The sequence below is a fragment of the Centrocercus urophasianus genome, unplaced genomic scaffold (genome assembly GCF_019232065.1).
Source record: "Centrocercus urophasianus isolate 14NV4802_14NV808 unplaced genomic scaffold, USGS_Curo_1.0 seq_39, whole genome shotgun sequence".
Classification (NCBI taxonomy): Eukaryota; Metazoa; Chordata; class Aves; order Galliformes; family Phasianidae; genus Centrocercus; species Centrocercus urophasianus.
In genome coordinates, this window is record NW_024884966.1 from 728,619 (window position 1) to 743,548 (window position 14,930).

A 14,930-nucleotide genomic window follows, 5' to 3' on the forward strand; every position below is an offset into this window, starting at 1 on the left:
GTTTGGTTGCTTATTTTCAATAAATCTATGCAAATAAAACCCCGTAAGGCTACTAAAAAAAAGAACTTATTCCATGCATAGCCCCTGTTGGCATTGCATGCACAGATGTACTTTGTTTTGCACATAGGAAGGCTGCGGAATGTATTTTGGTACATACATTCACCCTGATATCAGGTGATAAACCAACTAAACATATTTCATTCACACAAAACCTTCCACTTCCTATCTGTAAAGGATCTTAATAAAAAATGTAAAGGCGATGCGCTGAGAAATGCGTTGTTTGAGAAAATAAAATCATGTATTACACTGGAAAGGTGCTACAAAGGTATGAAACCTGGTTTAGCACTAAGAGCCTTGTTGTTCAGGTTGCTCCACAGGAGGAAGAAACTCAGGCTGCACTCAGCGAGCCTCTGAGTACTGAGTGAGCAGTCCCACAGTGTGGCTCAGAAGCGGATGTCAGCGTGCAGTTAGGCTGATTGAACGTGGGATATTTTGCAGGCCAACACTTCCCACCTCTTCCTCAAACGGGTGCAGCTAGCGCCTTCCCATTACCTTTCAGTGGGGAGGAAACACCACAGGAAAAAGACAGAATCACTGCATGGACAATAATTCTGCAGGAAAGGCTTTAGGTTCTCAGAGCAACTCAGGAATAGATCAGAAGAATGCTGAAATTCAGTCAGAACTTGCCTCAGATATGAGGGCTGCTACAAAAGTAATGCCTCCTATTTCATCATGTCAGTGCACAATGTCAGAGGTGGATGTTGGTGGGACAGCAGTAGAGGTTGAACCTTCCCACCAATATTCCATGCTGTTGCCGTGTGACTGATGGCAGCAAAGGCCAATATGACAGAAAGGCATCTGACATGGGAGTGAAGATGGAGCCAAGGGGTGGAACTGAAATCCTCCATGAGGAAAGAATTGCACCCGTTGACTTTCACTGATGCTTGGGAATGTTTACAGGGAGCATCCAGTGGGATGAAAGTTGGACTCCGTGGGCAACATCTCTTTCACAAGGATGCTGTCACAGCAGCTGTGAAACAGTGGGTCACTTTCTCTGGGGCAGTTTTTTCCAAGCATGGCATGCTAGCTCTTGGTCATCACTGGTAAAAAGGCACAAAAAGGTGGTAATCACATTTTAAAGTACAGCAAGTTCTCAGCTACAAAACACTATCAAACACCATTATTGTGCTCTTTGTAGCTGCTGTATTTTCCACAGAAATAAATAGGAGGCACTAGTTTTGGAGCAAAGTAGATATTATTTTCCAAATCAATATTTTGTCGCATTGAAATCTTCTTCATTTTTAACTTGCACAGAAGCTGGGTTGAATGCATGCCAAGGTGATCTCAATATAAAAGCAGAACACTGGAGTTCCAGACTGCATTACATTGGGGCAATGATTTTCGCCAGTTGCCCAGATGCATCTCGCAGACAGTTTGTATTTCCCCATTAGGACGATTGCACTGGTGTGCAGATAGGAGAAAAGAACAAAGCCCATTGCATTTGTTTTCTATTTTTGATATTTATGTGCTTTGCCTTCATTGAACCAATAAAATAATCATGACCTGAAAACCACACTGCTGGTAATTGAGCTCATTTTGTCCAAGATCTGTAGAGACGCTGATGAAAGTGTGCTTCTCTCACAATGTTCACCCACTCATACCTCCTCCATTTCAGAAAGTCTGATCAGTTCTGCTTTCTGGATCAGAACTCCAGACAATAACCATCAATAAGGTGACAGGCAGGTGCCAGCTACATTTCAAATGCCTCCCTTTGTGCTCCTCTTCTGCTACAGATGTGACCACTAGATTTTTTCTCCTCAATACACAGAAACTTAAAGTGATGGAGAACCTTGGAAAAGTATTCCTGCAGTGAAATGTGGTTAGGATATTGATTAACAGTGCATCTACTAATGATAGGAAAGCACTGTGCAAATCGGGAGTTTATGCTCCAGGGTTAATCCAAAAATTCACTTCAGATTATTTGTGTTTATTTACGCTACCAGAAGATCTGACTCTGAGCCACTTCATGAAAACTTCTGTACAGAAAGGGCTGCTAAGCACTGCCATGGGCTGACAGGGAGGTGGTGGAGTCCCCATCCCTGGCTGTGTTTCAAACCGTTTGGATGTGGTGCTCAGGGCCATGATTTAGCGGAGGGCTGGTAGAGTTGGGCTGGGATGGCTGGGCTGCGGTTGGACTCCACCATCTTTAAGGGCTTTTCCTACCTGAGCTATTCTATGATTCTGGAAATGCTCAGGGCAATGACTTCTTAGTCTTTTCCAAACTTAATGATTCTATGGTTCCATATTCAAATGAAGCTACCTGATGGCCACAGCCCTGTGCCCACCTACGATCTGGGTTCATCAGGTTGCAGATGAGGCTTCAAGGGCTGGTTGTTGAAGCAAAAGTCTCCAATGAGACAGTTCAATGTGGCTTGTACCCTAAAGGATGCAAAGGTGTACTGAATTAACTCTTCTGTCTGCCAGCAAAATGGAAATCAATACAAATCTGACTTCACTTCCAATAGAAAAAAAATGGCCATTCTATCTGGTTTGTCCAAAAGGAGGCTGAAAGATTATTTGATTGCACCTGAGAGGAAAAGCCGGTAATTAATCTTAACTATTTCTTCTGACCTAAATAATAAAAGCTTAAAAAAGTATCAGTGAATTTTTTTCTCAAATCAGACATTTCCAGCACACCTATTGCTTGACAATTCAATTTGATGTCAGTCAAGCATGCCACAAGGTCAGCCTTCAAATCCTGTCTCCAGTAGATCTTTGAGCAGATCCTGACACACATCACAGTCAATAGCTTGACATCCTATTGATAAAAATGGTCAAAACACTCTGTTCTACCGACCTATTCCTGTTATGAACAGCAGCACTTAGCTGGCAGTACAGGAGATAAAGGGGGATTTTCTGTTGCACCTCTCCCGGTGCCAGAGATTAAGATGACTTTTTGCAGTACTGCAGAAGACTAAGCAGGAAGCCCAGGCTGCCACAGAGCTCCCAAGCCAACCATCACAGCTATCGCAGAGATTTTCAGCCACTCCGTGAGAGAAAAAAAAGATTTCATGAGTGTCATTAACTAGAGGAAGTGAATATTTATAGTGGAGATAATGATCTCCCAGACACTCACCAGTGCCATGGATCTGATGTGATTTAGGCAGGTGAGTGGTACTCCAGGCTCACCTCTGCACTCTCGTGTCACCACGAGTCAGGATTAACCACTGATGTCAATGGAAGAAAAACACTCTGGGAGCAGGGATGCAGGCTAAAGATACTGCTAATTAATAGCATGGTTTATTAAGAAGGCTGGCATTGGTATGAGTATACTGATGTACTTATCTCACTTTATCTTGGCTCACAACCACCATCAAAGAGTTGGTCAGCAGAGAGCTCTGCCTGGGGATAGCCACCTACAACACTAAGTGTTCACGTTCAGCTACTGATAACAGTCTGGTAACGGAAAGAAAGGCTTTGGGATGATTACAGATGTTAGAAGAGTCTGCTTTCCAAGCAGGAGAACTACGTTTCAGACCACTGTACAGATCCCACTTACCAGAAGCCTGATTTAGCAACATCAGAAAAAGGAAAATCCACTGCTTCTCAAAATACTTTCTTCCATCACTTGCCCTTCTTAAAGGGATAAATTCAAGCTAGATACAGTTCAATGTTCCAGTAGCCCTCTACTTGTAGCAGTCTGCCTCTTCTGACCAGAGACACTGCAGCACAAATAAGAAACAAATCATAAACCTCAAGCTGCATTCCCAAGGGTCAGAATGCTCTTTCTAATCAATTTGATGAGAGATTCAACACAAGCTGGCACTGCTTGCCTGCAGCCCAGAATGCCAACCAGATCCTGGGCTGCATCAGGAGAAGTGTGACCAGCAGGGTGAGGGAGGTGGGTCTGCCCCTCTGCTCTGCTTTCATGAGATCCCACCTGGGTACTGCATCCAGTTCTGGCCACCAACACAGGAAGGACATGGGATTGTTGGAGTGGGTTCAGAGGGCCACAGAGATGATCAGAGGGCTGCAGCACCTCCCCTACGAGGACAGGCTGAGGGAGCTGGGCTTGTTCAGCATGGAGAAGAGAAGGATCTGGGAGGAACCTGTAGGGGCATTCCAGTACCTGAAGGAGCCTACAGGAAAGAAAAGGAGAGACTTCTTACACGGATAGGTAGCAACAGGAAGAGGAGAAATGGTGCTAAACTGGAAGAGGGTAGATTTAGACTAGATATCAGGAAGGATTTCTTTACTGTGAGGGTGGTGATGCACAAGCACAGATTACCCAGTGAGGCTGTGGATGCCCCCTGCCTGGAAGCGCTCAAGGCCAGGCTGGATGGGGCTGTGAGCAGCCTGGTCTGGATGGAGGTGTCCCTGCCTACAGCAGGGGGTTGGAACTGGGTGATCTCAAAGGTCCCTTCCAACCCAAACCATCCTATGATTCTATGATTCTAATTTATTTGTTCAACGCAACCTTCAGATGAGTCAAAGAGGATTTATTATTGGTCTCAATCTGAAAAAAAAGTATGCATAGGGCATATGTACATCTCTCGTGTAGGTTGAAGGGCTACAACTGAACACTGACGCTTATACAAACAGGAGAGCACTGGGCTTTGCAGGTTTTGAACTGCTGAGCAGTAAAAGTGCAGAAGCACGATCCCATATTCCAGCTGTAGGTAAGCACATGAGTTTTAAAGTCTTACACTATAAGAAAGATTTTTCTGTTATATTCTGATGGAAGCAATTCAAAAAGAAATACTCCTATCTACATCCACAGCAAAACAATGGCAAGAACTGGTTATCTCATGAGATAGAACTACTCCCAGCTCCAAGGGCAAATTCACTGGTTGCCCAAGGAGGCTGTGGATGCCCCATCCCTGCAGGCATTCAAGGCCAGGCTGGATGTGGCTCTGGGCAGCCTGGGCTGCTGGTTGGTGACCTGCACACAGCAGGGGGTTGGAACAGGATGCGCACTGTGGGCCTTTGCAACCCAGGCCATTCTGGTTCTATGATTCTGGAAAGCAAATGTAAAGCTTGTGATATTTGAGGAAGAAAAGGTATATCAAGTTTCTGCTCAATAATAACCCGCTTTGGATTCAAGCATGGTGCAGGAGAATTCAGTGTTACCTACCTGGCTGAGGAGGTCTGATATCTGCCTACACTCAGCCGTGCAACCAACAGTGCAAGACCACAGGAGAAAATGGGCTGTCCCATTAACTGCAGCCCCTGGTGAACAGCACTTTGGGTTTTCAAGTCTGACCACATTGGCAGGAAAGGTAGAAGAGCAGCAACACTGCTGCTGTGATTCCCAACTCCAGCTGCTCGGAACAACAGTGGAATCCTCCCCTAGATGGTCTGCAAACCCACAGGCACGTGTGGCCTGACATGCACGAGGGAAGGGAGCTGTGCTTGGCCGAGACAAGCTGTGCTATTTTTGGTGCTATTAGAAATCCCTGCTTGTCAGTAATTACATTTCATTTGTAACAGTTACACATAGAAACAGAAAAACGCCTTCCAAGTTAGATGCCATCCTGAAAAGAAGGGTCACAGGAAACTTTCCTAAATGCACCACACAGCTCTGTATGCATGCAGCCTGACGGAGCAGGGAAAGGGGAAAAAGAAAGCTCTAACCACTTCGAGAAGTGCTGAGAACAGAAGATGCTGCTCGACATTACGAAGTTGACTTCAGGGCAAAAGTCTTTTTAAGTTTACGTTCCACAGGCACAGGAGTCCAATTTTAGATCCCTTTAATCAAAATTCTCCAACATGCAGTGCACTGCGTAAAAGTAGCAGGAATGGCCTCTCGCTATAAGCCTAGGGTCTAGGCAGAGACAAGATAGGAGTGGAAATGCAGAGCAGCAAGCAAGTCCTGGGGACGAGAAGAGATGTCTCACAGCTCAGAGCTCTGCTCCACACATCACCATCTCCTCTGCCATGGCATCCCGCGACACTGCGAGTGTTCCATGTATGCACCGTGTGCCCTGCACTCACACATCCTCTGCCAGGATATTTTCTCACTCTTCAGTACAGGGGTGTTGAAGATGTAAGCCAGATTCACATCAATTCGATAACCTAAATTCCAAACACTGATGAAGAATTACCTCTGTAGAAGCAAGAGGGGCAAGAGATATTTATTATTTGAATAATACGAGATAACTATAAAAGGCATTTGTCTACATGCTTTGGTAAAGCATGTAAAGGTGGCTCTGGGCAGCCTGGTCTGGTGGTTTGTGACCTTGCACATAGCAGGGGGGTTGAAACTAGATGATCTTTGAGATCCTTTTCAACCCAGGCCATTCTATGATTCTGTGATTCTAAAGGAGGATAGGAACCACCTACTACAAACAATGAGAAAACTTCTACTTTATTTCCATTTGAGAGCGACTTGTCCTGACAAGAACTGACGTTTCTATCCAAGCTTTCCATTTGGAAGGGTATCCCAGACCAAGGACTGACCTCCTTGTAAAAACAGAACACCATCGTCCATGGACAAGCTGCTCCTCAATCAGTACAGCACAGGTAATGAGGGAGACCTCCATCTCCACAGTTCAGCTCTCCATATTCAGAGCGTGCTTCCCCACATCTGAAGAGGGCAGAAAACTCTATGCCAAGCGCTCTTCCCACCCCATCTGTCAGCCTGTTGTAGGACTGGAGACAGAATGAGAAGTCTGTAATTCTGTGCTGAATGATTCTGTGCAGCTCCTCTGGCACACGGTATGGGATGGAGAACAGCGCAGTGCAGGAGCAGGGTCATGCTCTCCCCACCTCCAGGAGCACAGAGCGGTGTCTGACAAACACATGCATGCAAGGACAGACAAAATAAACAGATAATGCTCAGTATTTGTACATTATGTTAAAAATGAAACATCTGTGGCACAGCCCTACATGCTGTGCAGTTCCTTATTGCACTGACGTGAAGTCTTGAAGCACTGAAATGGCAAAAGGAACAAACTCTCCTCACAGCAGTTTTCACACAGGTGGAAAGCAACCTGCACATAATGGCACGCTTCGCCCAAGGGCTGCAGCAGCACCGACGGCTTCTTGCTGCCGACAGCAGCTCCGGGGCCCTTTCTGTTCTGGTGTTTGTGACTCGTCCTGTGGCCGTGCTCCGGGACACGGCTGTGCGCACTCCTGGCTGACCTCAAACCACAGCTTCTGTAGCACAGCTCCTTTTCCTCTCACTGCTCAGATGAGCTGAAGGCAGCCTGCTGCTAGGCCTAGGAGAGAGGACAGGTCATGTAAGGTGCAGCACCATGCAAGGAGGGTCCATTTCTGGCAGGGTCCTGAGGCAGCTCCTGCTTGCAACACCACAGCGGACAACCACAGAATCCCAGCAAAGGCCCACAGCGCTCCTCCAGTCCCAACCCCCTGCTGTGTGCAGGTCGCCAACCAGCAGCCCAGGCTGCCCAGAGCCACATCCAGCCTGGCCTTGAATGCCTGCAGGGATGGGGCATCCACAGCCTCCTTGGGCAACCTGTGCCAGTGCCTCACCACCCTCTGCATGAAAAACTTCCTCTTCATATCCAACCTAAACCTGAATCATCTTAAAATCTGACCCAATAGAAAGGAGAAGGCAGCAGGCCTTGAGCTGGTCTGAGGGAACAGCACCGAGGGGAGGGCCGGGGCTGCACCCAGAGGGTGGTGGGCAGCACAGCGACCCAGGGCGGCGGGCACGGCCCCGAGCTGCCAGAGGAGTGCTGGGACGCCGCTGGGACCAGGGCTGGGGGTGCCGTGTGGGGCCGGGGCTGGACTCGATGAACTTTGGGGGTCTCTTCCAGCCTGGGATGTGCCTAAACTTAGCGCATGACAGCAAAGCTGGATGCTACCGGAGACAATGTGGGAAAGGAAGGATGCAGATAAGTCAGAAGTTGCACAGTCAGCTTCTCTCACACGGAGTGAACCCAAGCACAGCGGTGCCGGTAGCACCAAGAAAGCATTACCCTTCTTTCTTCTATTGTTCCCCACTAGGTACACCTGAACACTCTGTCACTGAAAGTCATCACAGCTTTCAATACCAGAATCAGGACTGACTAACAAAGAGTGGACAAAAGCAAGGGAAACTGTTTTACAAAGTTCAAACTGAAGTGACCATGCTTGGGTGGATAGGAGGAGCACTGCAGACAATGGTTAGGAGAACTAAAAGGGATTCCCTTCTGGAAATACATCAAACCATGGAGTCTAGGTTACAGAATAGATCAGTTTAACAAAGATTCCTTCAGTCAAACTGCCCTCATATTAACACTGATGAGTGCCTAATGTGCTGGCTGAGTTCTGAGTGCTTTCCATCCTGAGCTGGAAGCAGACCAGCCCTCCTGACATGCTCAGACAGCCCTGCTGTCACCCTGCAGTACTTCTGTGAGGAACACAATGGGGTCACGAGATGGGAATGCTGGAATCGTAGTTATGTGTCTCATTCACTCAGTAACCTCAAAGGAGGCCTGTTGTACTGAAGGGAGAAGTCATGCATTCTCTTTCTAAATGGCTTTGACATCTATCGGGGAAGAAATAAGAATAAAATAATAGTTGCAGTGTTGTAACGGTAACAGTAGTTTCTGTAGCAGTCCCAGATTGCCACTTCTCCCATTCAGTACCTCCTTATTTGTAAAATTCCTTCCATGTATGAGTGAGCAGGTTGGTAAGAATTGTAAATTAAGCCACAGAAGAGAAAAAAACAAAACAACAGCAAGAGAAACAACACATTACCTTTGCTAGACTGCACTCCCGCTTTGATGAAAGGCAGTTCTTCCTTAAGGCCTCTCTGGTCTGTACATCAAAAACAACATAAAAAAATCAGAAGCAGAGATTTATGGATATAGAAAATATTAACGTAATCCAGGAAATGACCCGAGTACCTTTCTGTCCAGAAGTGTCCCAAACAACAGAATGAAGAATCCCTGAAACATAGCAAAAACAGCCATCAAAGTCAGCATAACCACATGTTGTTTCTCAAATATTTCTATTTCCTCCAGCATAAATATGATAATGTCTTTGAGTGTGTAAAAGATCTTATCACCTATGACATAAGTAGCAGCATTGATCATAGAATCACAGAATGGCCAGGGTTGGAAGGGACCTCAAGGATCACGAAGCTCCAACCCCCCTGTGCCATGCAGGGCCACCAACCTCCCCATTTTACAGCAGCCCAGGCTGCCCAGGGCCCCATCCAACCTGGCCTTGAACACCTCCAGGGATGGACGGGGCATCACAGCCTCTCTGGGCAGCTGTTCCAGCACCTCACCACTCTCATAATTAAGAAAAAATGAGTTTGTCTACCCAGATCACATGGACTATCTAGGAATGCCAAGAATGGATATACAATCCATGCTGATTCTCCTTACAAACTGGACTGATGGGTTACATACCAGAACCTCTCCTATTTACTTAACAGGAGCATCAGCCAAGAGCAGCCAAGACTGTCTGGGTTCATCACGGTATGCTGGGCAACACTGGACTCTGATTAACACCAGTGAGGTACATGGAACCAAACTTAATGTCTAAGTGAGAATTCCCTGTATTTGTAAATTGATAACGATGATCTTTGCAGTTATTAAACATGAAATAATCTGGTTAATGTCTAAGATAAGTTATTTCACTCAATGCCCAAACTCACTGAGCTTACCTGGAAGGCATTAAGGAGCGCGAAGGTAATGTGGAATGCCAGAGAGTGACTGTCAACCACTGTTGCCAACCCAAAGCCCCAGGTGAGGCCCAGCAGAGGTGTCAGAAGGGCAACGTTTTTGCTAATTCGGATCATGTTGCTCAAATCTCGTGACTTGCAGCTTTCTCCGATAGAGGGTCTTGGAGTCTTCACCACAACCACCACTACCACAGCCAAATTCACTGCAACGATGCTCAGAGCAGGTACAGCAAAGGCCAGCAGGGCTTTGGTCTCATACCAATTGAGCCAGCAGGCTCCACTCCTTAAATACCCATTCCTTGGTTCAGTAATAGCGACGGTGAGGATAGATATGACTAACGGACATCCGTATCCGATGACGAACGCTGTAACTATGAATACTGATCTTGTTATCTTAAAAAAAACCAATAGTAATCCATAGAGAATTAAGAGACCCAGGGTGAACATCCAAAAGAACAGGGCGAGATAGAACAAGTGAAGGAAGAAAGTGGCTGCCACACACAGGCGGTAGTTCAGGGCTGTGTTATGCACAACAGCTGCCACGATGAACAAAATATCAGCAACGAGAAGCGATGCGGCAATGTTCACCAAACAAAAATGGCGCATGTAGGTGATTTCAGTTCTCGTGACGTGGTGCCAGACAGCTGTCTCGATGGTCAGGCACAGAATCAAGCTGAAAATAGACAGGCCTAGCCCCACACTCGTAATGTAATCCAGCACTGCGCTCCTCAGCAAGGTGGGAGACATCAAAATGGAGAAGGATCTGAAGGTGCGGCGCCGGTGCTTGCACATGCAAACAACACTGCTGATGTTGTCAGACTTCATTTTGCACGCCTTGGTATCCCACCTCCTTTCAGTAGAGTGCCACCCAACACACTGAGCCCCGGCATTCTCCAGCTTATTCACCTTTTCAAAGGTAAGTAAAATATGCTGAAGCTCTTCTGGAAGGGACACAGATAAAACCATGCCATTCACAGAAACAGGGTCCGGACGGCTGGCTTCTATAATGGGTCCAAGCGTGGGAAACGCAATGCTGATTGCTTTGGAAGTCTTTGGTAACTTCCGAAGTTCTTCTTCTGGAATGACCACACGCCCTCTGACACTGCTCGTCTCATTCAACTCCATTGAAAAATCAAAGCTCTTCCCTGAAGCATTTTGATGTATGCTGAAGCCTTTTGTAGAGATGAAGTGTTCCTGAATATTTTCTGATCCGTTCCTTAGAAGAAGTTTGCCAGCAAAGAGGTTCACTGAGTCCAGTAACGTCGAACTGGCATTTCTGTCCTTTACAAAAGCCCAATTGGAAATAACGGAGCTGTTCAGAATGTGATTTGCTATCTTGCTATAACTCTGAAACAAAGAAGAAAAATAAGCCATTGCCGATGCTAAAACAAACAAACTCTATTACGTCACTGGCATAATCTCTAAAAAGGCTCATTTAAATTTCTATAATGCAATTATACTACTTTGACAATAAACAGGTTCATGTAACCCTTATCGACCCAGCCAAAGCATCTCACTGGTTCGAGTCACCTTGCCCTTTTCACTTCATTGTCCTCAAGGCGCTGGGAAGAACAGCACAGAGCAACAAGCTCAGGGCACCGCAGATGGGTTCCAGCTGACTGCTGCACAGCTCCGCTCACACCTCCCTCCCCCTCTCCACCTCTCTGCTTTCTAAGTTCATCACAAAAACATTTCAGTTTTCATCAGTCTCATCATGCAACACACGAAAACAGAGCTGTGGTCAGCATCTCCCACACAGCCATCCCCGTAGGGTCACATCTGTAGTCTTCCCCCAGCTGCTCTCCAATGTCTGTAACAGCAAGCCCTGCAAACACTTGCCTTTCAAGAGCAAGGATTCCACCAATGGGTGAAATGGGAGATCTCCACTTTAAATGAGTAGGACAGTTTGTCTGACAACAAAACTCAGCCCCCCTTGGAACCTCTTCACAGCGGCTCTCCACGCACCTTGCAGCTCTCACTTCACTGGATAGTGCCAATAAAGGAGGAAATTACACCTGCCCTGACAAGCTCAGATCCACTTCTTCCAGCCTATCAAAGTAAATACCTGCATTTTTCCTCTACTGACGTTCTCTGATAACATTAAGGAAATCTTCTTTAGCAGTTCCACGATATCAGCAATATTTCCTGGAATTGCTGGTGAAGACAAAATATCTGGGATGATGCATGAAAAGTCAGCTTGACAGTTACTGCTCCCATGGTCATCAGCACCAAAATATTTTGCTCCATCTCCGGGCTTCCCATGCGTTGGCTTTCCTGGCACTACAAAGGGAAAGTGTCCTCCTCCAATGTGTCCTTCAGAGCTTGGAAGGGGTTCCCGTCTAGAAATCCTCTGAGGGAGGAAAATAATTTGAGACAATTAATAAACAGGATGGAATGAGGCTACGGCTACAACCCAACAAACTGCGCCGTCATTGTGCTGGAAGGCCTGAATCCCAGCACCAGCACTCCACTGAGAAACACCTGTTTGCAGAATGCATGTGAAGGAAGGGGGAAGAACTGAAAGTACTATTTTATTCTTCAAGTGCCTTAGAAAAAAGAATGTTCTTTTTGTAGTTGGGGATGAATGTAGCATGAATCATCTAATTATTACAGACCTTTGCACTGTTCTTTTCTCAGCTTCATCCCAGTTTTTTACCTTTGCTCTCCACAATCTAAACCAAGACATTCGCCAAGTGAAGAAGACAACTTCATTTCTGAATTGTGTTTCACCACAGGGATTTCCCACAGTCATTTCCCTTTACTTCATTTCACACAATGACAAGGCTTTTTACCACAGTAACCTCCGTTCCAGAATCCCATCTTCTTCCCTTTGCTCAAGATACAAAAGTTGGGTGAGAGCGGAACACGTTATGAGCACAGGCCAAAGCGGCTGCGCGGCAGTTATGTTACCTGAAAAAGTGACTCCACGTCCAGATTTGCACAGGCATCTGTGAACATTCTCCACGTTCTGTCTTCGCAGACAAAGCTTGTTTCCCCGTGGAAGGAGGGAGAACAGGCCTGAATGCAGAGAGTTCCGCTGTCTTCACAGGGAATCAGGTCTCTACACCCATCTGGAAAATAAATCAAGCAGATATTTCTGCCGTGCAAGACAGCACAGCACATTCCATGGGGTATCATGGGTGTAAATACTGATAACGGATGACAGCTAAAAAGAAATGGAGATGACAGAGTTACTCACTGTACCTTGCAGGTCACCAGCCTTGGATCCCTTACTGAGGACCTGAAAAATAACACAAAGAAGATAAGGAAAAGATGAGTACTTGGAATAAACTAAGAATGTGACTTCATATGCAGAGTGTATCTCTGACATACAGACTTCTCAAGGCATGGGGCAGAGTGTTCAGAGCCCTTCACCGCGTCCCTGCAGGCATTCAAGGCCAGGCTGGATGTGGCTCTGGGCAGCCTGGGCTGCTGGTTGGCGACCTGCACACAGCAGGGGTTGGAGCTGGATGAACGCCTTGGGCCTTTGCAACCCAGGCCGTTCTATCATTCTGTGCACACAGAGCCATTCAGAACTCTCCTCTAACGTTTGTCCCTATGGAAAGCCTTCAGTTGCCTCCTTCTATAGAAGTGACAATACTGAGAAAATTGACAGGGCCATACGTGCCTCCAGAGTTCCTTGCCTACAAGTGCTTGCACTGAAAGAACAACCTTTTACAAAATTGGAGAGGAATATATTTGTGTTTCCACCAATCTCATAAATCCACAAAAGAGACCTGTATTTCCTGGCTCAGGTCTGCTTTTCAAAAGCACAGTACAACCACATGAGACCAACTCTGCATGCATTATTCAGATCAATTAGTAGGTCTGTGAATATTCTGTTGGTAAATCTAAACGCAGAGACAGCAACTGGAAGAGAGAACTGATACCAAAATAAATTTAAATGCCATTTTTATATAAGAAGCACGATATTACGCGAGAGCAATGTTGACCCAAATATACCCAGTCCAAAAAGATGTATCGGTCTTTGTATGAAATAAGAGATGCTTCCCTTTCATTGGAAGCCGAAACTCAGTTTTGGGTTAGCCCGGGTGACTCCCATCCCTTTCAGGCTGAAACGAAGCGTTGCAGACCTCTGTGGCACAGAGCTCTGTAGCCCTCAGCTCTGCTCACAGACTCACCCCAGGAGCAGCGTGTGGTGCAGCTGGGAACAGCACAGCGCAGAGCAGCAGGCAGAGGGCCGCCCTCACATCCATCGCCTCGCAGTCACTGCTCTTCTCCTGGAAGAAAGGCGTTAAGCATCACCATGCCTGCTCTCACATGAACACAGTTTGCTTGCTAGTAAGCAAGCAGCTGATCCCATTCCAAAGGCTGCCCTCTGTGCACATGCAAGGTGATTTTCAGTTATCATTTATTACCATTAATCATTAAATTCATCATTTGTTCACTTTTTACTGAAAACTACTTGTGCTTTTTATCAGTGCTAGTTACAGAGATTGGCTCAATAACAACTAAGATATGACTTTGTAATGATAACTAACAATTTAGTTCAATTTGGAGAAGAGGAGGCTGAGGGGAGACCTGATTGCTCTCTGCCAGTACCTGAAAGTGATTGCAGCAGAGCGGGGTTGGTCTCTGCTCACTGGTGACAGGACGAGGGGAAATGGCCTCAAGTGGTGCCAGGGGAGGTTGAGGTTGGATGCCAGGAAACACTTCTGTACAGAAAGGGCTGCTAAGCACTGCCATGGGCTGACAGGGAGGTGGTGGAGTCCCCATCCCTGGCTGTGTTTCAAACCGTTTGCATGTGGTGCTCAGGGCCATGATTTAGCGGAGGGCTGGTAGAGTTGGGCTGGGATGGCTGGGCTGCGGTTGGACTCCACCATCTTTAAGGGCTTTCCAACCTGAGCTGTTCTATGATTTGCAATAAATTTGTTAATGACTGCCAGTCTACTTGTTTTACAATTAGTTATTTATTTCTTTAAACACCCCATTCATAGCAATCTATGATTCCCTAACTCTGAATTTTGCATGTATAGTACATGTATGTGCATGCCTACAATCATATAAATGTGCTTTGGTGCACCAGTGTTTCATCCCTACTTGTAACTTAAGAGAAGTGAGAGAAAAATTGTCCATGTTATATTCTGGCAAAGTAAAGCACAAATGGTCTCTAAGGAAATTTCTTACTTGCTCTTCCTGAAAGAATAATTTTTGTAATTCTCATTGAAATCAGTTTTTCTTATTCAGTGATAAGAGGAAATGGCCACAACTAATTGAAGCTGGCCATGAGGCAGCAGTGTGCGCCTGCAGCCTGGAAGGCCAGCTGTGT

At 46.2% G+C, this 14,930-nt stretch overlaps 1 protein-coding gene across 1 annotated transcript; it reads right to left on the minus strand.

Moving 5' to 3' along the window:
- Nucleotides 1–7,214: 7,214 nt before the first annotated feature.
- Nucleotides 7,215–13,857, minus strand: ADGRF4 (adhesion G protein-coupled receptor F4). The gene is made up of 8 exons (XM_042832595.1): nucleotides 13,783–13,857; nucleotides 12,845–12,881; nucleotides 12,551–12,711; nucleotides 11,706–11,990; nucleotides 9,623–10,987; nucleotides 8,856–8,897; nucleotides 8,707–8,766; nucleotides 7,215–7,220 (listed from the first exon to the last, which is right to left on the minus strand). Exons 1-8 carry the CDS (start codon nucleotides 13,855–13,857, stop codon nucleotides 7,215–7,217), a joined length of 2,031 nt encoding a protein of 676 aa, XP_042688529.1.
- Between the last annotated feature and the right edge of the window lie 1,073 nt (nucleotides 13,858–14,930).